This window comes from Pelodiscus sinensis, chromosome 4 (genome assembly GCF_052426305.1).
Source record: "Pelodiscus sinensis isolate ZL-2025 chromosome 4, ASM5242630v1, whole genome shotgun sequence".
Lineage (NCBI taxonomy): Eukaryota > Metazoa > Chordata > Testudines > Trionychidae > Pelodiscus > Pelodiscus sinensis.
The window spans coordinates 103,434,477-103,460,010 of record NC_143055.1 but is presented as its reverse complement, the minus strand read 5'-3'; the positions used below and the strand labels follow the sequence as shown (position 1 = coordinate 103,460,010).

Sequence of the window (25,534 nt, the reverse complement as noted above, 5' to 3'; positions counted from 1 at the left end):
TTACTGCTGTGAAAAAACTGCTGTGTTCTTTCTATTTAATTTTGAAAGAACATGGTGGCAGTTTAGACGCAGGTGAATTTTTTTCAAAAAAAGCCACTTAAAAAAAAACCTGTAGTGTAGACATAGTCTCAGATATTTAGTAAATAATCTAGATCAAGGATCCACTGTGTTAGAAGATATGAAGCTATATAGAGAGTTCAGTGGTGGCCAACCAGTGGCTCAAGAGGGGCATGTAGTTTTTCAGAAGTTAATATGCAATTCCTTGAATCTTTGCACAAATACAGAGTGACTAGCTTCCATAGCTGTTACGTCATATCATGCCTGTAACATTATGTGACTGCTCGCAGTAAGCATATTACTCAGTTTGGACTCAGAAACGGGAGTGAAAACACTGTTCATGTTGCTGTGGAAATTTTTGTTATTTTTTTCGTACACCATCTAACGATGGAAGGCAAGTACAAACAAAAAAGAAAAAACACAAATAAAAATTGAGGCTTCCAACGGGAGTGGAAGAATCAGTACTGTTTTGATGAGTGTAATGGTAAGGCCATGTGCCTTTTTTGCCAGACATGTATCTTTCAGTTCAAATCTTCAAATTTAGAATCATCATTTCATTTTAAGCCAGGTACATATGCGTCAAGAATTCCCACAACACTCTGAACTCTAGGCCTTTAAATGGAAAACTTTGAAAAAACAGATGTAGAATCCCAGTTCTTCACCAGATTTGCCAGTTGTTTACAGACTGTACTATTAGCCTCCCATTATGTGGCCTGGTACACAGCCTGTGCAAAAAAGCCCATTTGAAGGCGAATTTAAAGAAACGTGCCTCCCTGGGGTGATTTCAATCCTGTTACCAGAGAATGAAAATCTACAAAAGAAAATGACCACCCTGCAGCTATCACAACCACACCACAAAGCACAGAATCTCCAACCTGAACAGTGATATCGAATTGTAACTGCACTTGCAATTTCAGCAGTGGACTTGTGCACTGCTTTGGATGACTCATGCAATGTACAGGATAAACCATCAGTTATTGGTATTTGTGCGCAGAGTGTCCGACAACTGTATTTATAAAGTGAGACCTCCTCAATATCATATCAGTAAAGCACAGAACTTGTGCATGAGATCTAAAAGAGGCATTGATGTTGATTGTTGTGAAAAACAACATGCTTTTCCAGAAGCTCACTGCCGTTGGAATGGATGAGGTTCTACCTATGTGAGAATTTGCAAACAGAGTAGTAAATCTGAGGAGAGGTTTTTTGAATATTGGACATTTCACTATATTATACTTGCATAAGAACACAAGAATATAAGAGCCATACTTGGTCAGATCAAGGGTCCATTGAACCCAATATCCTGTCTTCCAACAGTGGCCAATGCCAGATGTCTCAGAGGGAGAAAACAGAACAGGTAATCAAGTGATCACTCTCCTGTCATCCATTTCCAGCCTCTGAAAGAGGCTAGGGACACCACCCTGACCCATCCTGGTTAATAGCCATTGATGGAGCTCACCTCCATGAATTTATCTAGTTCTTTTTGGGACCCCGTTAAAGTCCTGGTCTTCACAACATCCTCTGGCAAGGAGTTTTATGGGTTCACTGTGTGCTGTGTGTAGAAAAACTTCCTTTTGTTTGTTTTAAGTCTTCTGCCTTTAACTTCATTGGGTGACTCCTAGTTCTTATATTATGGGAACAAGTAAATAACTTTTCCTTATTCACTCTCTCCATACCTGTCATGACTTTTCAGACCTCTATCATATCCCCCAATAGTCTCCTCTTTTCTAAGCTGAACATTCCCAGCCTTTTTAATCTCTCTTCATATGGCACCTTTTCCAAACCCCTAATCATTTTTGTTGCCCATTTCTGAACCTTTCCCAATATCAATACAGTATATCTTTTTTTTTAAGATGAGGCAACCACATCTGTATTCAGTATTCCAGAAATGGGAGTACCATGGATTTATATAGAGGCAATAAAATATTCTCTGTCATCATTACCCCCTTTTAAATTATTCCTAATGTTCTGTTTGCTTTTTTGACTACTGCTGCACATTGAGTGGATGTTTTCAGAGAACTATTCACAATGACAACAAGATCTCTCTCGAGTGATAACAACTAATTTAGTCCCCATCATTTGTATGTGTAGTTGGGATTATTTTTTCTAATGTGCATTATTTTGCATTTATAAACATTACATGTAATTTGCCATTTTGTTGCCCAGGGTCCTAATTTTGTGAGATCCTTTTGAAGCTCTTCACAGTCTGCTTTGTTCTTAACTATCTTGAGCAGTTTAGAATCATCTGTAAATTTTCTACCTCACTGTTTATCCCTTCCTCCAGATCATTTATAAATATGTTTAACAGGATTGGTCCCAGTACAGACCCTTAGGGGACACCACTAGATACCTCTCTCCATTTTGAAAACTGGCCATTTATTCCTACCCTTTGTTTCCTGCCAGTTATCAAGCCATGAGAAGATCTTCCCTCTTATCCCATGACAACTTACTTTACTTCAGAGCCTTTGGTGAGGGACCTTGTCAAAGGCTTTCTGGAAATCTAAGTATACTATATCCACTGGATCACCTTGTCTACATGCATGTTGACCTCCTCAAAGAACTTTAGTAGATGAGTAAGACATGATTTCCCTTTACATTGGGAGCAACTGGTATCTGAAAGTTTCAAATCTGATCACATCACAATGCGCACAACAGGTTTTGTGAATTTCATTCACTGAAATGTGCTCAATCACATACAAGTTCAAAATTTAATTGAAGAACTGAATTAAGACAACTTCCCTGCCAATTAACCATTTCACTGAGCAGTTTGATAGCTCCCAAGGTTTAAAGTTATTTCCTTTTTTAATGGTTTTTGAGCTGATGGAACCAGTAAAACTGTTTATGGAGGAGAAACTCAAAATATACCCTGAGCTTACTGATCCCGGGTTCATCCTGCATTTTGATAAACTAAAGGTAGACTCACATTCAGCTTGCTGTCTGATCTAGTGCAAAGCATATTTGCTTTCATGAACAAATTGTCACTGTTTCATAGACAAATGCTTGAGAGAGAGCTGACGTGCTTTCCCTCACTGTCACAATTTCAAGCCAAGTTTAAAAAAAAAAAAGGAGCAGAATCCCTAAAGGGGAGCACAACTAGATATATGAGTGTGATTAAAGAGCTTATGGACAGTTCTGAGGAAAGATTCCAAAATTTGCAGCAGAAAAACCTCAAATCAGATTTCTGATTCACCCTTTTAATGCTGAAGCCACTTGTCTGAAGTCCCCATTAAGTCACTGACAAGCCAATACCTCAATTGCACATGATAGAACTTTTGAAAGATGACAGATTGAAATCTGTTCAGAAGACAGAAGGGACTCTTACTTTATGGAAATCTGAATCAAAGGATAAATACCCAACAACAGATGTCCAGCCCTTATGATAATCTCTGTTTACCTCTATTTCTCTTGTCAGTCTCGCTCGACACTCAAACATATGAAATCCAAGCATCAGCCATTTAAGACAACTTTGCATGTGAGTACAAATTAATGCAAATCTAATTTTGAGGAAATTGTTGAAAGCAAGGATTGGCAGAAGTACCACTAAATAAAAGGGTACGTCGCTAATTATCAAATCTTTCATGAATTATTACAAAAATTAATAAGAAACCAAGTATGCGGGTGTATCATTAGTGATTCACATTTGTGGTCATTTTGCTGATGGGCTCCCAGTTCACAGGCCCCCTCAAAAAGGTTATAATGGTGTAGGTTATAATCACAACAGCGCATAGGCCTTTTATTATCAAGGCTATTGTCATAGTGGCTGTGTCTAGACTGGCAAGTTTTTCTGCAAAATCATCTGCTTTTGAGGAAAAACTTGCCAGCTGTCTAGACTGGCCGCTTGAATTTCCGCAAAAGCACTGACGATCTCACGTAAGATTGTCAGTGCTTTTGTGGAAATACTATGCTACTCCCGTTAGGGCAAAAGTCTTTTTCTGAAAAACTTTTGCACAAAAGGGCCAGTGGAGACAGCAGAGAGTTGTTTTCCGCAAAAAAGCCCCGATCGCGAAAATGGCAATCAGGGCTTTTTTGCGGAAAAGCGCGTCTAGATTGGCCACGGACGCTTTTCCGCAAAAAGTGCTTTTGCAGAAAAGCGTCCTGCCAATCTAGACGCTCTTTTCCAAAAATGCTTTTAACAGAAAACTTTTCCGTTAAAAGCATTTCCGGAAAATCATGCCAGTGTAGACATAGCCAGTAAGAAGGAAGACAAGAGGATTCTAATGCTTTAATGGTGGTCAAGGAAAGGTGAGATGGTATTCTGAGTAAATATTTTAAAACACCGTGAAGTATTTCTTAAGTTGTACACATGAAGTATAACCTTTCTGGGGAGTTGGCTAAGTGTGTTGGTGTTCACCAAAACCAGAACCTCCCAAATCTGATAATGCCAAAGGCTTGTGTGACTATGTGCATATTGAAGCATTCCTCAAAGAAAAGATGGTGTTGGCAACCTTAAAAAAAAAGTCCGTTAGCAGTGTTAGTTGGCAACCTGTAGGTGAGGAAGACAGTTGTAAAAGGAGACAAAAAAGCCCACATATTTCAACAAACATGGGACTAGTAAAGTAAAGGTTGACAGGGTATACTGGAGCATTGCTGAAAGAGGGCAGAGTTCAGTTTGTATGGGCAGCCTGAACTTTACATTCTTGGTTCTGACAGTGAGAGTTCTGCTCAATTTGGTGTCCTGAATAGAATATTGAATAGATTGTGTTTCAGAGATTTTTGTCCCCATGGAACATGAAACAAAATTGGTTAATTATTGGCTTCTATATCACCCTACCAAACTACCTTGCTATAAGGTCCAGTCTTTGTGTACTCAAGATTCCCAATGCCAATGTTTGAGACATTTAAAACACTTTATGAGATACAAAGAACTGTGTCACATTCTCTTATAATGGAGGCAGGATTCCAGAGCTAGTTATCTGCTTTCGTAAGTTTCTTATGACTCAGTGGAATAGTCTCATCTTAGTTTAAATCACAATAAGCTGAAGCCACAGAAGAATCCTCAGGTGCTGCACAGTAGAAAAGGATCATTACTAGAACCTAGGAGAGAAAGAATGAATGGGGATAGGGGATAAAGACTGCTATCAATATTTTGTAGGACTGACAAATGCTGGGGAAATTCACAGAAATAGTTTTGTCAATGGCTATAGTTAAAATTTAAAGAAAAAATAGCTTTACCAAGTGAATAAAAAGTTGAAGCTCTGTGGTCCTGCACCCTTGGCACCTGATCAGTTCTCCACCAGAAAATTTGCCAGACCAGAGGAGATCAACACTAGTCCCTGTGCTTCTGGCCAGTGGCTGGCTCTACTCCCAGCTGCTGACCCCTTGGGGCACTATAGCTCCCTTGTTCTAGTTGTTGAGGTACCACTGCTCCCACCACTGGTACCAGGGCACTGTTTTCCCTAGTCCAGCAATGATCTTGGCCCCAGCCCATGGGTTTTTCTACCATGAGTGCTCCACCCCAGAGTACCCAGATGATTACCCAAATGGCCAAACTAGAGAAGTCTGGGTTACAGAGGTTCAACCTGTAATAAATCAATGTATAGATACATAAGGTAAACAAATAAAGTAGGTGGAAAGCAAGAAATATATTGATGAAGGAAAGTGCTATACGTATTCTTCCCTATTCTTTTGCAGATACTGAATTCAATAGACTTTCTATTCAGTATCAGAAAAACTGGACCAAAGGAAATGCCTGATACTTGTTTCTTTAAAAGAAATCTGGAGTTATACATTGAACTTTGAAAGTCATCTAAGGATCAATGATTTTTCACAGACTTTTATTGCACATTACAGTGTCTTTTATGGACTGGCATTACTAGTTCTTTTCACAAGTGATAAAAGCATTGGTATGTGTGACCTTGTAAACTAATTAGGTAAACTAGATACTTTTGGACTCTGGCTTGGTAAATGGTGACTGTTCTCTAGAATGCTTCTGCTACAAGTGGTGTTTCCTACTAAAGAGAATGGTACGCCTTATAATACAGTACCAGTGTCGTGATGCACTTTAGCATCCTAAATATTGCTATACTCGAGCCAAAAGAGGCAAACCTTTCCTTCATCTTGACTTAGCCCTGTGCACTGTTGTTAATGTTTATACTTGTATGCAAAGTTCTAGTCAACAAGGTAACTTCCTAATTTCAAAATAACAAATTCCTCAAGAATTTGCCCATGTACCAATTTAGCACATGTATTTTAAGATAAATAATTTATTTTCAAGTATCTGATGCACAATATATTTTTGGAACCCCAGGGTTTTCATGGCACAGTAGCATTTTAAATCTGTTCACTAAAGATTTTTCATCTATTTGGTCCACTGTTGATTATGCACTGCTAGACGATGAAGTGGTCAACAATCTGGCTGCAGGCACCATGCTGAACTTTTCCTATCTTGTCACAAAAAAAAAAAAAGAGAGAGAGACAGCGAGCGAGCGAGATGTGATATCCTGGATACATTCTAAACTGTCACCTTGCAGTATTAGGAGATTTACATAAGCTATTACCAACTTTTAGCAGTGAGACATTTTCTAATATTGTTGAGCCTGGGTGAGAGTTCCCTCGGGAGATTATTCTAACTAAGCCAGTTTAATGTACTTAGGTAAAATTTCTTTTATTTTTTAACTATAGTGGTGAATATAGTTTGCTATGACCATGAACGATACAACCTTTATTGATCAATGGCAATTGCTAGGCAGTGGTTAATTAATCCAGAAACCTCAGGAAGTGCCAATAGCTTCAGGCTGACAAGCTCCTGAGGAAGGTAGTTGAACCCTGGATGGAGGAATTGCTATCAAGAGTCAGATGGTGAAATTCACTCAGTAGTTTTACCAATGACATACACACCAGCTATGGCTGGTAACTAATCTAGGAATGGAGCTCAAAAGGTAAGCAGATGGAAGATCTCTGCCATACTGGCTACTCCTCCTCTCTCCAAATGACATATGAGCAAAGCATCGCCTCCATATCATCAGTCCAGGTTATTGCAGCCACACACTCTCCATCCTTGCCAGCAAAATAGACACAACACAGTGGCAGTTATAGGATATACGTTCTCAGTTGATTGGCATAGGGGAAGGCAACAAGGGTCACCACTGCATTCCACTGGTAAGCTACCACCTCTGCAAAGTTGGGTCCTGACTAACCACGGTCTTTTCACCTCCTGGGGTGCATTGAAAAGAAGATGGAAAATTTGCATCTGACAAAAATAAGAACTCAATAACTTTCAACTTGGAAGCAGGAATGTCAGGACAATGTGTCTGGGATTGATAGGTGACTACATATAATCCACATGCAGCATATGGAAATCAGCTATGATAGACTGTGACCAATCCAAATTCATTCTTGATATTACAGTGCTTCAGGAAATAAGACTTGCAGATGCTGTTTCTGCCCAAGAGGCCACTTATATCTTCTTTTGACAAGGTAAAAGCAGCAAAGCAAATCATCTGCATGCTATTGGTTTCGCTGTGAGAAATCCATGGCTAACGCTCCCAGAAATACCCACTGGTAAGTCATAGCATATAATCTCACTTAAACTTCAGATGACCATCGGCTCTGTGAACATCATTGGTATCTATGTAGCAACACTCAAATCTAATCCTGGAGAAGTATACACTTTATGAGTGTTTTCATCAACTCATCAAAAAAACCTATCAACTTAGCAACTTTTCCTCTTTGATGATTTTAATGCAAGAATCAGTGCAGACAACACTTGTTGGCATTTGCAGGTTGAATGAGAACAACCAAAGAATTCTTGATTTCTGTCCCCAAAACCATATGGGCATTATCAATTCATATTTTATAGGGAAAAATGCCACAAAGTTGGCAGATTGTATAGACACAGGGATACATCCAGTATCCTGAAATAGCTTTGCAGTATAGACATACCCTTAGAGACTAACAAAAAATGAAAAATGCCACAAAGTCTCATGGCAACATCCATGATCAGGCCACTGGAACCAATTAAACTTGCATGTTCTGCAGTGCTGATTGTGACACTGAGTACTCCTCGATTAACAGTAAAGTGAAGATTACAGCCAAGAAACTACATAGAGCAAACCTAAGAGCAAGCCCCAAATCAATACTATTAACATAGAAAACCAGAGGAAATGACAGGAGTTTGTGACAGCTTTGGAACTTAATAAGCATGGGAAGTCATTACCATAGAAGGCAGAGGCATTTTGGGAAGTTTTAAGAACAATGCATGAAACAGCTGTAGCTACATTTGGGAGAAAGAGATCATAAAAAAAGGGCTGGTTTGAAGAAAACAAAGCGGACCTATTATTTCTCATCGACATTAAGAACACAGCCTACCTGTAATACAACAAGAAAGCGGAGAGCACCAAAGGGAAACTTTGACATGCAAGAAAATCAAGATACCAAGAGCTAGCAGATACTGTGCACATTATTACTGGATCAAGCTCTGCAAGGAGACAGGCAACCTCAAAGTCATGTATGATGGCTGGAAGAAAGCTCTAGGTCCCACTGTCAACAAACTTGCTCCTGTCAAACTATATAGCAGTAAAATCATTATGGATAATAAGAAGCAGTTGTCTTCTTATGTTGAACATTATTCAGAACTATACACACAAAGAAAGAAACATCACTAGCAAATCACTGAAACAAATACCATGAATAGGCATGGTTCTGTCCTTTTACAACAAAAACAAAATACTGACTGTGCCTATATTAGTTGTCAAGCAAGATGATCATGTGGTTACAATTCTGGATGTAATCTTAGAAGACCTCCGTTGAGTTCTTAGTCCTATTACAGATTTCCTGTGGGAAAGTCACTTAGCCTCTTCATGCCAGTTTCTTGTCTGAAAATTGGGGATAATATTCTTTTCACACGCACTTGGTTTATTTAGCCAGTAAGCAGTATCTATCACTTGGTATGTACATGTGTAATGCCTAGCACAATGGGACTCTGCATACTATCATAACATAATATGAACAAAAGATTCAGAGGAGAAGCCGTGTTAGTCTGTAACTGGAAAAACTTAATAAATAATGAATAGTCTTGCAGCATCTTAGGGTATGTCTACACAACACCCTAAACTCAAAATAAGATATGCAATTAGCGCTACACAAATTGTGTATCTTATTTCGAATCTATTTCGAAATAGCTTATTTTGAAATTTGGCACGTCTACAAAATTTTGAAATTTTGAAACATTCCTTAATCCTTATGGAATGAGGGTTACCGGAATGCTGAAATAGTGCATCTGTTATTTTGAAAAATATTTCAAAATAATTGGCAGATTGTATAGACACAGGGATACATCCGGTATCCTGAAATAGCTTTGCAGTATAGACATACCCTTAGATACTAACAAAAAATGAAGATGGTATCATGGCACAACCCACTTCTTCAGATGAATGGAGTTTAAGGGGTCCAGTTTTCAAATAAATAGCACAGAGAGGGGATGGCGGGGGAAGAGAAGGAAAAAGAAGGAAAAAAAATGGAAAGACGTCAATTGGAGTGTCCATGCTAAATGAAGCTGATAAAAATACTTAGTACTTACTCTAAGTACCCTTTGTTTTTTATGTCATTAGGATGTGTAATGTAGTCTGCCATCTAGCCAATGCCTTTGTTTAGACCAGTGTTCTCCAACCTTTTTAACCACAAGATCACTTTTTCAATTTAAGTGCAATGTAAGATCTACCTCAAACCCAAATACTCTTGCCCCACTTCCTTCATGCCCCTTCTCTGAGACCCCAGCTCTGCTCCACCCCTTCCCCGAGGCTTCACCCTGTTCACTTCATACCCCTTCCTTTCCCATCCTAACTTACTTTCAACAGGCTGGGATAGTAGTTTGGGGTGCAGACTCTGGTCTTGGGCCAAGGTTTTGGATTGTGGGAGGGGCTCTGGGCTTAGCCCAGCGTGAGGGATTGGGGTCCAGGAGGGGTTTCAGGATGCAAACTCTGGAAAGGAGTTTGGGTACAGAGGGACTCACGTCTGGAGCAGGAGATTGAGGGTAGGAGGAGGTTCAGGGCTTTAATAGGGGTTCAGGAAGCAGGCTTATTTTCAAGCTGTCTGGAAGGAAAGGGATGTTGTCCCTTTAAGGGTTCCCTCCAACAGAGGGGTAAAAGGAGAGCAAGGATGGACAGAAGGGACAGGAAGACTTTGGAAGCAAATATTTGTACTGTAGTAATTAATATTAAAATGTGTATTTTAGAGAAGGGTGGTCTTTTGGAGGATTTATTTAAAAAATTATGTCTGAAGGTCCAACCGTTTAAGGCTAAAGCTGAATACGCAGACTGTGCCTTTAAAAATTTATGCAAGGATTTTAAACTAAGGCCCTGTAGCTATATTAAAAGATTGCACAACTGTTAGTAATTTCAGAAACTGACAGTGTATACATTCAGGTTAGCTCATGCCTGTTAAAAGGTTTCATTCCCACTTAATGGCACTTTCACAAGTTCAGTGTTATACAGTCTGGCAAGTGGGAAGGCTTTCATTTTAAGCTAATAGTTCCACTCCCAGGAAAGACTCTGACCATGCTGCAACAGGTTGCTGTGGACACCTGCAAACTCTGAATGGGAATAGAAAGAGGGGAGAGCTGGATCACTAAGAATATGTCTACACTACAAAGTTAATTCGAACTAACAGACGTTAGTTCGAATTAACATTGATAGGCGCTACACTAGCGCTCCGCTAGTTCGAACTTAATTCGAACTAGCGGAACGCTCAGTTCGAACTAGGTAAACCTCATTCTACGAGGACTAAGCCTAGTTCGAACTTACTAGTTCGAATTAAGGGGTGTGTAGCCCCTTAATTCGAACTAGTGGGAGGCTAGCCCTCCGCAGCTTTCCCTGGCGGCCACTCTGGCCAACACCAGGGAAACTGGTGCCCAAAGGGGCACGGGCTGGCTACGATGCCCGTACCAGGTGCAAGCCTGCCAGCACCCAGCTAGCAGACCCTGCACCTGGCACGGCTCGAGCCAGCCACCCGATGCCCCCCATTCCTCCCCTTCTTCCCGGGACCAGGCTGGCGGCTCCTGAGAGCTTGCCCGGGACCGCAAGAGGTGGGCACCCTCCTGGTCTAGTGCGGACATTGTGGATCTCGTCCACGACCTCAGCACTAGGCACAGGAAAGTGGCCATCTAGGGCAGGAGAGCTGCCAGCCTGGCCACCCAGGAGCAGGTGTGCATGAAAATCAAGGTGGTCCACTGAGACCCCCGACCTCCGACCCTGAGCTTACAATGGCCGTACTGGGTCAGACCAAAGGTCCATCTAGCCCAGTAGCCTGTCTGCCGACAGTGGCCAACCCTAGGGACCCTGGAGGGGATGGACCGACGACAGTGACCAAGCCATTTGTCTCGTGCCATCCCTCTCCAGCCTTCCACAAACTTTGGGCAGGGACACCACTCCTACCCCCTAGCTAATACCACTCCATGGACCCAACCTCCATGACTTTATCTCACTTCTCTTTAAACTCTGTTCTAGGTCTAGCCTTTACACTATGGATATCCCAGAAAAGCTTTGCCGTGTTCAAGGAACGCTTCCTCTTTTTTGGAACTGTTTCCGAAAAAGCAGCCACATTCTTTTGGCATCCCTTCATTCCTCATTGTAAGAGGAATAAGGGATGTTCCAAAAGAGGAGGTTTTTTTTTGAAATTTGGCCCCATGTAAATGGGCCAGATTTTAGAAATGTCTCTCCCCCGCACCCCTCATCCAAAAAAAGCAGAAAAAAGAGAACGTCTAGACTGCAACCACTTCTTTCGAAAAAGCGAGCTGCTTTTTTGAAAGAGAATACCCAGGCAGTCTGGATTGTCTCTTTCAAAAAAGCCCTGTTTGCATTCAAGAACATCTTTTTTCGAAAGAGCACTTTTGAAAAAAGGCATTCTTCCTCGTAAAATGAGGTTTTACCATGGTCGAAAAAACTGCCATGTTCTTTTGATTTAATTTTGAAAGAATGCGGCCGCAGTCTAGATGCAGGAGAAGTTTTTTTGAAAAAAGTCTGGGCTATATCTGCACTCTCGGCTTCTTGCGCAAGAACATCTTGCGCAAGGGTTCTTGTGCAAGAACCCTTGCGCAAGATAACGTCCACACTGCCATGTGCGCGCTGTGCTTTTGCGCAAGAGCTCCCATGGCAGTGTGGATGCTCTCTTGCACAGGAAAGCTCCGACAGCCATTTTAGCCATAGGGCTTTCTTGCGCAAGAAACCCTGCCGAGTGTCCACACTGCCCTCTTGCGCAAGAGCTTCTGCGCAAGAGGGCTTACACCTGTTAAAAAAGAGAGTAGCTCTTGCACAAGAAGCCCTCTCTTATCATGCCGTACTGTTAATTTCCTTCCGCAAGAGTGGGCGGGCAGTGTAGATGCTCTGCTGATTCTTGCGCAAGAATGGCCATACTTGTGCAAGAAGCCGCTAGTGTAGACATAGCCCTGTAGTCTAGACACACCCTAACTGAGACAAAAGAAAAAGAGGAAGCCCTGGGATTATATAGATTCAATTCCTGTTGTCAGATAATGATGTACAATACGGCAAGAATACTGCCTACAATGTGGGAAAGAGACAGAACATGAATATAAACTTTCTGGATTATTTACCAAGGAAAGAAATAAGGCTTGAAGCTTCCCCTTTTCCCCCATGCAAAGTAATATCGCCTAGATCAGACAACGGCAAACCCTGGTAGATTTGTGTTAATACATTTTGACTGATATGGACAGCCCATTTCCATCTTTTATTACTTTCTAACTCTCTCAGAACATTCTATCAGTGGTGTAAATTCCTTAGAGGATGAAAGTGTTGCCATGAAAATAGCCATTTGACAGGAAAGAGATGTAGCATCTGAGGCTAAAACAAATTCTATTGCTGATACCAGCTTCCATGCAAATCATTCATGTAATATAGCTTTTCTACTACAGAGTACTCCCTTCACTTTTCACCATGCTCTGGAGAGAAAGAGCAGGATTCAAAATTATGCAACATCTCAAAAATGTCATTCATCCATCAACCAGTTGTGAAATAGTATGAATATTAACTGTTCTTTGAGAAAAAAAATTGAGTGCACTTATCACAAGTTAATTTTACAGTTGCATTTAAGTTGCAGACACTTCAAATTCATGGTGATTTTTAAAGACTATTAATTGACTTGTAAATATAATTTTGCAAGGAATTTATGAGGGGGAAGGATTATTATCTCTATTTTGTAGATAGGTGTCATTGGTTTGACTCATCACCACAGCGCCTTCTGCTGGTAGTACTGGGTATTAGCTCTTGTCATCAGGGCACTTTCTTTTGGCCAGGATCTCACCCGTCACTCTACTCTGTCCATGCTTGCATTCTGGACCCGCACTACTCCCTGCACTACTGCGCCCTCTTTCAGGACACTGCCCTCCATCAGTGCCCACCACTCTGGTTTCTTGCCCCCTTCTGGGGATGTATCAGAAGTCCTGGCTTTCTATTGCCACTGTGGCCTCCAAGCTTAGCCCCTCTGACTCAAGCCATTATCTGTATCAGTCACTGTTCTTAGTGACTCTACCCTTCCCCACCTCTAATATCATTAACTCACTGGCATTCACCTTCCTTCCCCCCCCCCCTCCGCATCCACCTTCTGTTCTGAAATGTGATTTGTCCTTTTCATATGTGTTCATTTTTTTAAATTGTATCCTTTGGTATATATGGCTGTGACTATTTTCTTCCACTATTTGATCTGAGGAAGTGGGTCTGGCCCACGAAAGCTCATCATCTAATAAACCATCTTGTTAGTCTTTAAAGTGCTACATAGTCCTGTATTTTGTTTCAGCTACACCAGACTAACACGGCTACATTTCTATCACTGTTCTTAGTGGTGAGGTGAAAAGAAAGGGGGAAAGGAGGGATCTAGGCATGCTCACTTCTCTGGATCTCAGTCTAGGGACCCTCTGGTAGCAACCTTGTCCTGCCTTCCTTCACGCTCCCTCCACTGCCTCTTTTTCCCTGGGTCAGTTCCCCTGTGACCCCTTTTACCCTCTTGGTCCTTGTAGCAAGGCCAGCAATCTGGGAGGTATCCAGCTGGAGTCTCCCTCTCTAGCCTCTCTGAGCATGCCCAGCACTGCTCTCCTGAAGGTGCTTCTTTGTGGGAACCAGGTTCTGAACCTTCCCTGGTCTGGGCCTAACTGCCTACTCTCTGCTGAGCAGCTCCTTTTATACAGGACTACCCCAGCAAGCTACATCCTGACTGGATCCTTTAAGCCCTTCCCTGATTGGTCAGGATTCTGTACAGGCTCCCTCCTTCTTGACCCGTGTGGAGCAGTCGTACCACCACAACGCACAAATGAAGTACAGGTCAGGAAGCAAACCAGTTGCAGAGCTGAGACTAGAATCCAGTTATTATGCTTTGACTCAGTCACCTTCTCTGAATCATAGACCCTGCACCCCATTTTCAGTAAATAGAAGATGCAATGACTATATATAAAACTTTATGTAATAATTAAAAATATTTCTGTGTGATTCATATGCAGAAACAGAATTGGCTAGTGTTCATTAAGGCTGACTTTAATTCAGGGCAGGAATTCTGTTACAATAAAGAGCATTTATTATTTAATTATTGTTTCTCCCAGAACAGTTGTCCTGTTTTGGGAATCCTTCTATTGACTTCAGTGTAGATTTACTGTAAATGGAATCTGCATATGTAAAGGCACTGTAGTGATTCAACTTATGTTCTAATTTATTAAAAATAGAGTTTCACAATATGTGAGATCATAAAAAGAAGGTGTCACTGTATTTCATTTAAAAACACCACACTGTTCTCAAAAACTGCAATGTGGAGCAATTTTCTATTTAAGATATGCAAATCTGCATTAACAGTGTCCTCTCAAAAGGAATGCTTTCCTCTCAAATCCTTTTAAAAGAATACAAAAGATCCCACCCAAATGCTGTCCCATCCCCAATCAGCTTCCACAGGAAATGGTTACATCCTTATGCAAAAGCTTCTCATGGATAATCTTTATTGACATTTTGTAGTAATGGGGGTTTCAGTGAATAGATAAATAATGCAAAAGAAAACAGCACAAAAATACAAGAAGGACTGCATGTAAAATAAAAATCAATAATGAAAAATAAGTGTGGAGGCTTCTGCTTATTTATTCATGTTAATTAAACTGCTAATGTGGATTTAGAATGAGAAAAAATACTGATCACTGTAAAAGGATTTGCTTTTGGCAATTCTAAGAGATAAGAAAAAAATGTAGTAAGAGATAGGGAATGTCATTTCCAAACAAGGTAAGATGTTAACAATGAGAGAGGAGAGGAGGATGTAAGATTACTCCAAGTTCATGGTTGCCAGCACTGTGTTAGGCATTGGGGAGGTTGTTGTATCAGGAAGATAAATTTCTCCCACAGATAGGATTTCACATGAAGTCTTTTGAAAAGAAGTGTCCGTATAAGTAAATCGTACAGCTGTTATAGAATTCAGTGCTAAGAGGTCAGTACAACCCATAGCCAGCCATGGGAAGGAAATAAAACTACGACACCAGCCTTTCACTTTCCTCAATTTCTTATTTCTGGGTACACTTAAGAGCTATTGCCACTCAATGAAAATGACTTTAGAGAGAAGATATTGCCTTTGCAGTTAAGGCTGCATCCAAAATCTGTGAGAAGACCTACTTTTAGCCCATCTTATAACTTTTGATATTAAATATATTTTGACCTGAACTTTGGCAGGTTTAATCCAATTACTGAGGAAAATTTTCTTGAGAGGTTGAAGGAAAATGGGCTGAAAATGTTTGAGTTATATATCATGAATTTTACTTGGATTTTTTGATGTGAGCTGTGTCTAATATTTGTCTATGTCCCTCTCACTCACAAATACTAATATACACTCCCTTGAAATATTCTATAAAGTAAAATACCAGAAGAATTGTGCACAACTAAATTTGAAGAAACAATTTGTAATTGCACTCAGTCATAAATAATTGTTCTATTGAATTTTAATTATTGTGTTAATAGTGTACCAAAGTCACTTATCCACTATTGGTTACTTCTGGTTTAAAGGGACTCTAAGGATCCTTGTATAGAGTGGGTGCACTTTAAAATAAATTGTTATATTCTTTTATAGGAGATTCAGCAAACATAGAAGGAACATGGGAGGCAAGGGTGTAATTATAGGTTTGGGAGTATTTTATGGACTGATCCCCAAATTTTGGAAGAATAATCTGGATAAACACTGACAAGTTTGGTTGGTTACTAAAACATATCAATTGTCTTAAATCTATGGGTCTGCAAAGGGAGTTGGAAGTTTCCAAGAATATAATTTCCTGATTTTTGGTTTTGCTTTGGGTTCCTCCTGGAACCAGCAATTTATAATCATAGAGAAATAGAACATTATGAAAGGAAAAGCCATGTAAACTTCAAAATTTCAGTTTGATTTCAACTTTTGACTAATGTTTCAATATGGTTCTCGTACCTGAATTGATTTGCTCATCGCTAATCATGATGTGAAGAAAGATGGATTCTATAATCCATGAATGAATCGGGTCATAAAAGAAAGCTGATGAAAGAAACATTCACACTCTGTTTTGTACACTATTCTGTATAAATATCCAGGCAAACAAGAAAGTTCAGAAAAAACAGCTACAGGAAGCATAGAAGGCAATTACATGAAGCTATAGAGGTCATTAGGAGAAAAAAATTCTACAAACAAAGGGAAGCATTAAAAACCAACAAATAGTCTAGCAGCACCTTAAAGACTAACAAAACATGTAGATGGTATCATGAGAGTTAGTGGGTAGAACCCACTTCCTCAGATGACTGGAGTGTTAAAAGTCCAGATCTAAGAATAAATAAAGGAAGGAAGGTGGGGGGGGAGGGGAGAGAAAAAGTAGTGAATTAGATTGTTCAAGTTACAAGAGGCTGATAAGAACAATTTGCATCTCTATAAGTACCCATTGTTTGGTTGGTTGGTTAAGTCATTAGGATGTGGAAGGTACTGTGGGAGCCAGCCAATATCTTCATTCATTCTTCTCTGAAAGGAATCAAACTTGTAAATGAAGTTAAGTTCCAACTCTTCCCCATGTATTTGGCTTGTGAAATTGGCCTGAAACAATACGGTGACTTTCAGATCCATTAATGAATGCCCGGGCAGATTAAAACATTCTTCAACATGTTTCTGTGTGTTGCCTTTTCGGATATCTGATTTGTGTCCATAATTCTTTCCCGTAGAGATTGTCCAGTTTGGCCAATATACATGGCAGTGGGGCATTGCTGGCATTTGATGGCATAGGTCACGTTAGTGGATGTGCATGTTCTTTCCATCCTGTGTTAAACTATAAGTTTCCTAGACTCCTTGTATTTGCACTACAATTTCATAGAAGAGGAGAATACTGGCAGCTGGAAATGGAAGAGTCTCTGAAAGTTTGGGTAAGTAGCAGATTGAGTAACAATGTCATTCTACTCTTTTGAATGACTTTGGTTGCTTAGGATTGTGATGTTTTTTCCCCCCAAAGACAGGACTTTCTAGATTTTGTTTTTCCTCTTTGTTATGATAACTAATGTAGGAGAACTGTTCTGGATGGACCCTAAAGAACTTTCCACATTATTTTACAATACAATTCTATTGAGCTCCATCCAGTGTTTCAGGGACAGCTCTTAAAAGTTAACAGTACCAATAAATAGGATAAATTTAATAGGATAAATTAAACATCATTATGCATCATGACCCCCAAGAGGCAGAATAGCTATTTAAAAGGCAAATTTTCAAATACTTGCATAGATTAAAAAAAACCGTGAAATTCTGCAATTTCACTTCTCATCCCCTTTGTCAGGTTGAGGTGTCTTTCAGTTCAAATTCTATGAAATCTTTTAAGTGAACCCCTCATTTGACCTATTATCCTTTCTCTGGTTCCTGATTCTACCTATGTCTGCACTATATATCAGGAAGCAGTTTACCTATTTATAATTGCCTTCTTTAAGCTACAAGGTGCAGGAATGGGCTAAATAACTGTCCCTAAAGGCATTACATAATCAATCAGCTGCTTGTAGACCACTCAGGCCAACCTGTGGAGGAAGAGGAGGAGGATAAAAGGGGCAACTACTTCAGAGCCTGGTGATATAAAAAGGCCTGGGAAGGCTGTCGGCCCTGCTGAGGCCACTGCATCCTCACAAAACCATTAGAAAAAGGAAGTTCTCCTTAATGAGCAGTAACATTTAAGTCCAAGTTCTTTTTTTAGATCAGACATTCCAAAGACAGGCTTCATCCACATTATAGGTAAAGCCGCCAAAATATTTCCAGCACTTCCCAACGATCTACTCTAGTGAAGAGTCTATACCCTCCCCGGTGACTACATATATTCCCTATGTGTCTCCTTATGGGATGGAAAAGGGTAGAAAAGAATCCACTTCTTTTTCCCTCTTGGTCTTGCACTGACTTAACCATCCTTCAACATCTTCAGATGTGAGGGGACATAGCTCTTTCCCTTCCAAGGTAACCCATATTAACTCTTTCCTGACTTGCAGTCTATCACACCTTCTTATAACTATTACTTACTAGTGCAAAGTCCTTGTTGAGAATCATCTGCTCCACCAGTGATGACTCATTATGGAAGAGATGAGGCTGCATGTGACTCCACATATGGGGAAACCACCAGAATTCATCCACAGAGCCCAACAACAGGTCATCACCTTCATCCTCCTCTTCAGTTCCTGCAACATAAGGAACGAAAGCACTTGTACAGTGAAAAGTACAAGTAACTGCATTTTAAACTAGACTGATGCCTCACCAAATGTAATGACATAGATATGGTGCAATTACACGGCTCTGTTAAGGAAAAGATTATATGAAGTGTTCTGTTTGCTATTTCTCTCTTCACTTACATTAATTTATAACAATGACACCTGACTTTTAAGGGCAGGCTTAGAGGGAGAACCAAGGCCCAACTGTAACCAAAAATCGATATTACCTGCTGTTGGAAAGTAGGCAGTCACAATCTCTCTTATTTGGTATTTGAAAGGCTTTGAACTGCTACCCAGAGGAGAGAGGAGTGGAGATGAACTACTTTTTCTCATGCTCTTTAGCTGACTCCTGGAGTAGAACTAATGTGATCTTAAGTGAAAGAGCATCTCACTAGCCCAGATAAAGATGCTCTTTCACCTAGGGTCATATTAGTACGTGTAGAACCAGCAGTATTAACCAGTGATTTGCATTTTATGAAAGCTCCAAAAGCCAAAAGAAATTCCCACTAAGAGGCTTATCATTACTTGTCTCATGAAACACAAATGTGATATATTTTTATCAAATCAGAAATTAGAAACATGCAACATTTCCATGAAGTTTCTAGGCAGTAAAATAAAGCTGTAATAGACAGGACTTGCAAGTGAAGGGTGGATTTTTCCTTGGTATGCCATCTTTTTTTTTTTTTTTTTTTTTTTTTTACAGAATTTAAACTTTACTTTTAAATAAATGTTAATAGTCAACATTAGTGACTGCTGTTCAGGCAGAAGAAAGCACAGAGATGGGTGTCAATATTTGTCTGAAACATTTTTTCCTTTGAAAACTGCAAATTCAGGTCAACTGTAACTCTCTGTAAATTTGTGTCAGTTTCTGTCAATTGCTTCAGGAGTAAAAAAGTAAAAAAAGGGAATGTCAAAATAATACATATTGATATTTTTAAATGAAATATTCCAATTTGGGCCAGAATCACAAAGACACTTGGTGTAATTCAGAAAATAAAAGATAGGAAAAGATAGTTTCCACCCATATGAGCTAGTCCATTGGTTAAAATGTTTAGGTGGGATGCAAGAGACCTCAGTTTGAATCTCTGGCCCAGAAGAGAATTATAGCCATGTTTTCCCTCCTGAGTGGCTGTTCTAGCTACCAGAATGCAAAGTAATTCTCTTTCTCTCTGAGGCCTAATGACTAATTTAATTACAAAACAGCTTCAACACTTCAATAGAAGTGATTGAGATAGTCTTACCCAAAAATAGCCACTAGACTGCAGAGTGTAAGGCATGTAACTCGAATAAGTCCCTTACCAGCAGCATCATCACTAACACAAGAACCATTCACAAAACAGTTCGAACTAGGGAGGCTAATGTAGGCATTTGCAGTTGCAAATGAAGCCCGGGATTTAAATATCCCGGGTTTTATTTGCATCTTCCCATCCGGTCTCCATTTTGAAATTTCACTAGTCTGGACTAACTGCCCGCGGCTACACGCGGCAGGGAGCCAGTAGTTCAAATTAAAGTCCTAATTCGAATTACCCGCTATTCCTCCTGCAAGGAGGTTTAATGGTAGTTCGATTTAGGGGCTTTAATTCCAACTACCGGCTCCCTGCCCCGTGTAGCCACGGGCAGTTAGTCCGGACTAGTGAAATTTCAAAATGGCGACTGGACGGGAAGATGCAAATAAAGCCCGGGATATTTAAATCCCGGGCTTCATTTGCAACTTCAAATGCCTACATTAGCCTCCCTAGTTTGAACTAGGGGGCTAGTATAGACATACCCCTAGTGAATATAGCCCTTCCAGTTTCCAAATGTCATTGACTTTTATTAAACAAAATTTAAAAAAAAGTTTAATTTTTCTTGACCTGAAAAAATGTTTTTCTGATGTTTTCTTTTCGCTGATGAAGCAAAAAGTCAGGTATTTGCACAACACTATGAGAAATAACAGAGCTACTTTCTAGAGACTGCAGACAGCTAGCCTAGTGCTTTTAAAAAGGTGAATGGTTACATTATATCTTACTAACTTCATTCTCAAATCAACTATTAAAACTTCAGACAGTTTACTGGCAGCATCCCTTCTAGTTCCTTCACCATGTAAACAGCTTTTATTTAGTTTAAGACATATCTTTGTTTGTATCACAAAGATAGCTCTCTTTTAGAAGACTTTCAATACTTAACAAAACTAACTACAAGAAAGTTATTTGTGGTCATCCTTATTCACTTTCACAGCAGGTATTTGAAAGTTCAATGTATTATTTACTTTTTTATTTAATTTCTGCAATCATTTGAAGAATATTACTTTTTATATTATTTGTGACACAGAACAGGTGGAAGAATACATACTCAATCTGCGATATGACACTTATATAAGTTGGTGAGAGTTTTCAGAGTTTTCCTTGACATATAATCCATTCTATTTTTTTAAAGAAATAAACTGTTCAGAAGAAAGCTGGCTACTGTTATTTCTGAATGCACTGGATAGTCCAAGCAGTGATGACTCAAGGAGCATGTCTACACTTGGAAATTATTTTGAAATAGCTTATTTTGAAATAACTCCTGAAATAACCATTTTGAAATAAGCTTATTCCCCAAGGAAAGGAGGAGTTATTATTTCAAAATAGCAGGCAGCATAGTGTGGATGCTCTGCTTGTTATTTCGAAAAAAGGGGAGCTATTTCAAAATAATTCCCTAGGGTAAACCAGGGCATGTTTGGTTCAGGGTTTCCGAAGTAGGAATGAAAAGGAAAAAAGATGGAGAGAAATGTTACATATGGACTGGGGTAAGTTTAAATCATGCATTTAATGTAATATATCTGATAATAAAGTAAAGTTAGAACACAGGATGCAGTGAGAAGTGAATATTTTAAATAATTATAATAAGATTACAAAACAATTTCCTTTACAAAAGTAATATTTTGGTCTCAGATCTTCCCAGGATAGTCTAGTCCTGATGTGGAGGGTTTTGTTGTTGTTGTTGTAAAGTTTGAGTATAATATGTTCACCATTTTTTAATTGAGGTAAAGGTTTAGAAACCTCATCCAGAATATTTCCTATTTTTTTAAAACCTGAATACCCTTACGGAGGAGTTTGCAAGAAAACAATACAAATGGCTGAGGTTTGAAACTTGACATGAAAACCTATTACCTTTGTATGCCATTAAAATAAAATTTTAAATATAGTAAAATATATTAGTTATTGAAAGTTATTGAAATTTTCCCACCCCAACCCTTTTTTTAATGTAAAATTGTTCTGGTGTTTATTTTTTTATAACAATTTTTTCCCCAGAAAGTACATCAAAAAAGGCTTTAGTTGTCATTTTTTCCAATAAAACTCAATTTTCTGTAAAAAGTTCCCCATTTCCAACTGTTGTAGTAATGAGCATATGAAAACACATGCTTAGTCAGTATTACTAGTAAACACTAGTCAACTCTTGCCACTACCTTTTTGTCTACAAGTGCACAGTTTACTTATAGCCTAAAAAGACTCCAGCAAAGTACATCCATTTTCTTATATCACACCATTGCTTGTTAATGGTAATAGGTGTCAATGAGAATATTATAATTAATTAGTGTAAAAAGTTAGTATATAGCTATCCTAATTATATGTGGCCACTCAAATAAAGTGGTATAGATGCAGTACAGGTCAGTGATCTCTTAATTAAAAGATATAATTATTTGACAACAGATTCACATGTTTATTTCCTCCTTGTAATTTTCAACTGATCTGAGTTTTGGAAGGGAGTACAAAGTTGTGCATTAAAGAAAAGTCAATAAAGCACAGCAGTTAATGCCCTAATAAAACATGTTGAGCATCTTAAATTAAATGCCTCTTTTGAGTAAACAAGCCATGTTTACAGTAATTAATGAATACCTTTCCATATTTTATTTATAATGAGTCAATACGGTGTGTGTTTGCATGGAGAATACTTTGAAATGTTTCCACTAAGCTGATATGACAAAACAATAATATCACGCCATGAATGAAGTGCACACTTTAGAACTCACATGCATCACTGAGTACAGAATGCTAGAGATCTCTTAATGGAGCCAATGAGATGCCTCAGCTTATTAAGTAACTTTGTGCTATTTCAGTAACCCTCATAGTGTCTCTGGAGAACACACATACATACACATGAACACTTTCTCTCTATGCCAGTTACAAATGAAAAATTGATAATATTAAATTCAACTGACAAGAGAAAACCTGAACATTATACATGAAGTAATTTTTAGTCAATTGTGGCAGATCGAGAGGAAACTCAAATTGACAAAAAGAAATGAATGAAGATTGCAAGTCAGTATTTTTAACTGAAAAACATCCCTAATATTAGCAATAATATAAAATTTCCATTAGTACTTAAAATAAATGATCTTTTCCCCATTGATTTTTCCCCTTTTTTTCTTGTACTTGCTGGGATGAACAAATGGCGTATACCTGAAGAACTGATGCCTGTTAAGAAGCATCTTATCACCACAATATAATGATTTTTTTGTGTGGCTTAAGTTACCCTATTATAGAGAACACCAATAAGAAATGTTTATAGGCAAGTTAAGATGTAGTGAGCAAACTAGTGACATCCTTCTTTTGTCCTCTGTACTTGGGCAAAGCTTCTACTGATTTCTTTGGGTATGTCTACACCCCAAAGTTATTTCAAAATAACAGCCGTTATTTTGAAATAACTTTACCAGCATCTACACAGCCAAACTGCTATTTCAAAATGAAATCGAAATAGCGGAGGGCTTATTTCAAAATTGGTAAACCCTATTCCATGAGGAATAGCACCAATTTCAAAATTGCTATTTCGAAATAAGCATTGTGTAGATGCTTATTTTGAAATAGGGGGTCTCCATCCCTTCCCAGGATGCCCGGGTGGCCACTCTGGGCACAACCAAGAAAAATCCTCTCCCCTTCCCCCTCCCCCTCCCCGTAGCCCTTAAAGGGGTACTCTCTGGCCACAGTGCCTGTGCCAGCTCCAAGACTGCCAGCCCAGAGCCAGCAGTCACTGCACTTGACCCAGCATAAGCCAGGCAGCCAGTGCCAGCCAGCCCTCCACAATTCCCCAGGACCAGTCTGCCAACTCCCAGGAGCCTGCCAGGGGCTGGAAAAGGTGGGCACCTGCCTGGTCCAGTGCGGAGATCAGGGACCTAATTCAGGTTTGGGGGGATGTCTCCAACTTCCATGATCTCCGCACTAAATGGAGGAATGTGACTATCTACAGGCAGATGGCTGCCAGCCTGGCCACCAAAGGCCAAATGCGAACCCAGGAGCAGGTTCACATGAAAATAAAGGAGCTGTGGCAGGCATATGCCCAACCAGGGGCAGACCCAGACCCCTGTCCTATTTTGATGCCATGGACTGCATCCTGGGGGGCAGGATTGTCCGTGCCCCCCAGGTGGTCATCGACCCTGTGGAAGAGCTTGCTGCCTCCTGCTGCTCCAACCTGGCTGCCTCCCCAGCTACTGTTCCTCCTCCCACTTCTTATCCCTCTCCTGCTTCTTCCTTCCCACCCTCCCCACACCCGCGGGGAGACCCCCACATCCAGAGTGGTGGGAGACAGTTGGGCCAGCAAGACCCCCAACCCTGAGCCCTGAGCTTCTCCTCCCCCTTCCTCCCCTTGCCTCCCCCTGCCAGCTCCCTCCTCCCAGGTTTCCCTCTTCTCTCTCCCACCCTCCCTCCTCCCCTCTTGTACCTTCATTCTCCCTCACCCCAGAGTTGTTCAATAAAGAGGCTTTGTTGTAATTAACACATGTCTTTTATTGTACAGCAGGAAGGGGGGTTAGGGAGGGATAAGTGGAAGGACGTGAGGGAGGAATGAGGCACAATCCCCCAGTGGGACACACCAGGGAGATTGTTACTGCCTGCAGAACGTGCTGCCAGGCTCACAGGAACACGTCCTAGAGAAGCACTAGAGTGCCCAGAGGCAGCTTCAGCTCCTTGCTGCAGAGTGCTGTGGTATTCTGAGCGAGGGCAACCAGAGCACGCAGAGAAAAAAATGCTTTGCTATCCCTCAGTGAGATAGGCAAGCAAGCAGGGAAACCTTAGAACCGGCTGTCTGGGGAGGGGAGCCCCTTTAAGCACAGGTCTCAGATAGCCTCAGGCAGCAGCCACACAAGGTAGCTCCTGACCTGATGCCCTGCCAGAACCGGTTCTGGCTGGCCTTAAATGCGATTCAGTGTCCTATCAGTGTGGACGTGCTATTTCAAAATAGCAAAACGCTTCTTCTAAATGCATTTTGTGTCTAGACGTGTTATTTTGAAATAAGCTATATTGAAATAACTATTTCGAAATAACGCTGTAGTGTAGACATACCCTTTAAGAGTTTCCTGATTAAAGATGAAGTAAAGTCTGACCATGGGCCTCAGGAATTGGCCCATGATCATAAAAAAACTTCATTAGCAAAACTAACACCATTCAATTTTCTTAATATCACTTTATTCCCCAGCCCCTGACAACTTTCTCTGAAAACAAGCTCTTCAATAGGTCTCAAGAGATCTAAATTTTATTTCCAGCTCTGACACCCACTTGCTGTATGATCTTCAGGAAAACATTTCATCTCTTTTCCCTCATACCATTTGTCTTGTCTATTTAGTCTGTAACAAGATTATCTCTCACTAGATGTTCGTGCAGTGTCTAGTACAATGGGGATGGTAGTAACTATATTACAAATACATATTAATTAGGACTCTACATTCCTCTCTGAAACCTCTTTCCATCTCTCTCCTCCCTGCCCTTTTATCCCTCCAACATACACATATTCCATGACCTAGGTTTTTTAAAATTCTCCTTTCATTCTTTTGCTTCTCTAATTCATTTTTACTCCTCCACTCAAGCCTCCCAGTGTCTTTA

General features: G+C 40.0%; 1 protein-coding gene across 3 annotated transcripts in view; it reads right to left on the bottom strand.

Annotated features, from left to right (window-relative positions):
• Positions 1 to 25,534, bottom strand: part of LOC102456831 (N-heparan sulfate sulfotransferase 4) — a 259,856-nt gene that overhangs the window by 90,966 nt on the left and 143,356 nt on the right. For all 3 annotated transcript variants that reach the window (XM_075929806.2, XM_014580495.4, XM_006112754.5), the window contains exon 5: positions 18,517 to 18,671. In XM_075929806.2, coding sequence (XP_075785921.2) covers positions 18,517 to 18,671 — 155 coding nt within the window. The remainder of the gene's footprint in view (positions 1 to 18,516; positions 18,672 to 25,534) is intronic.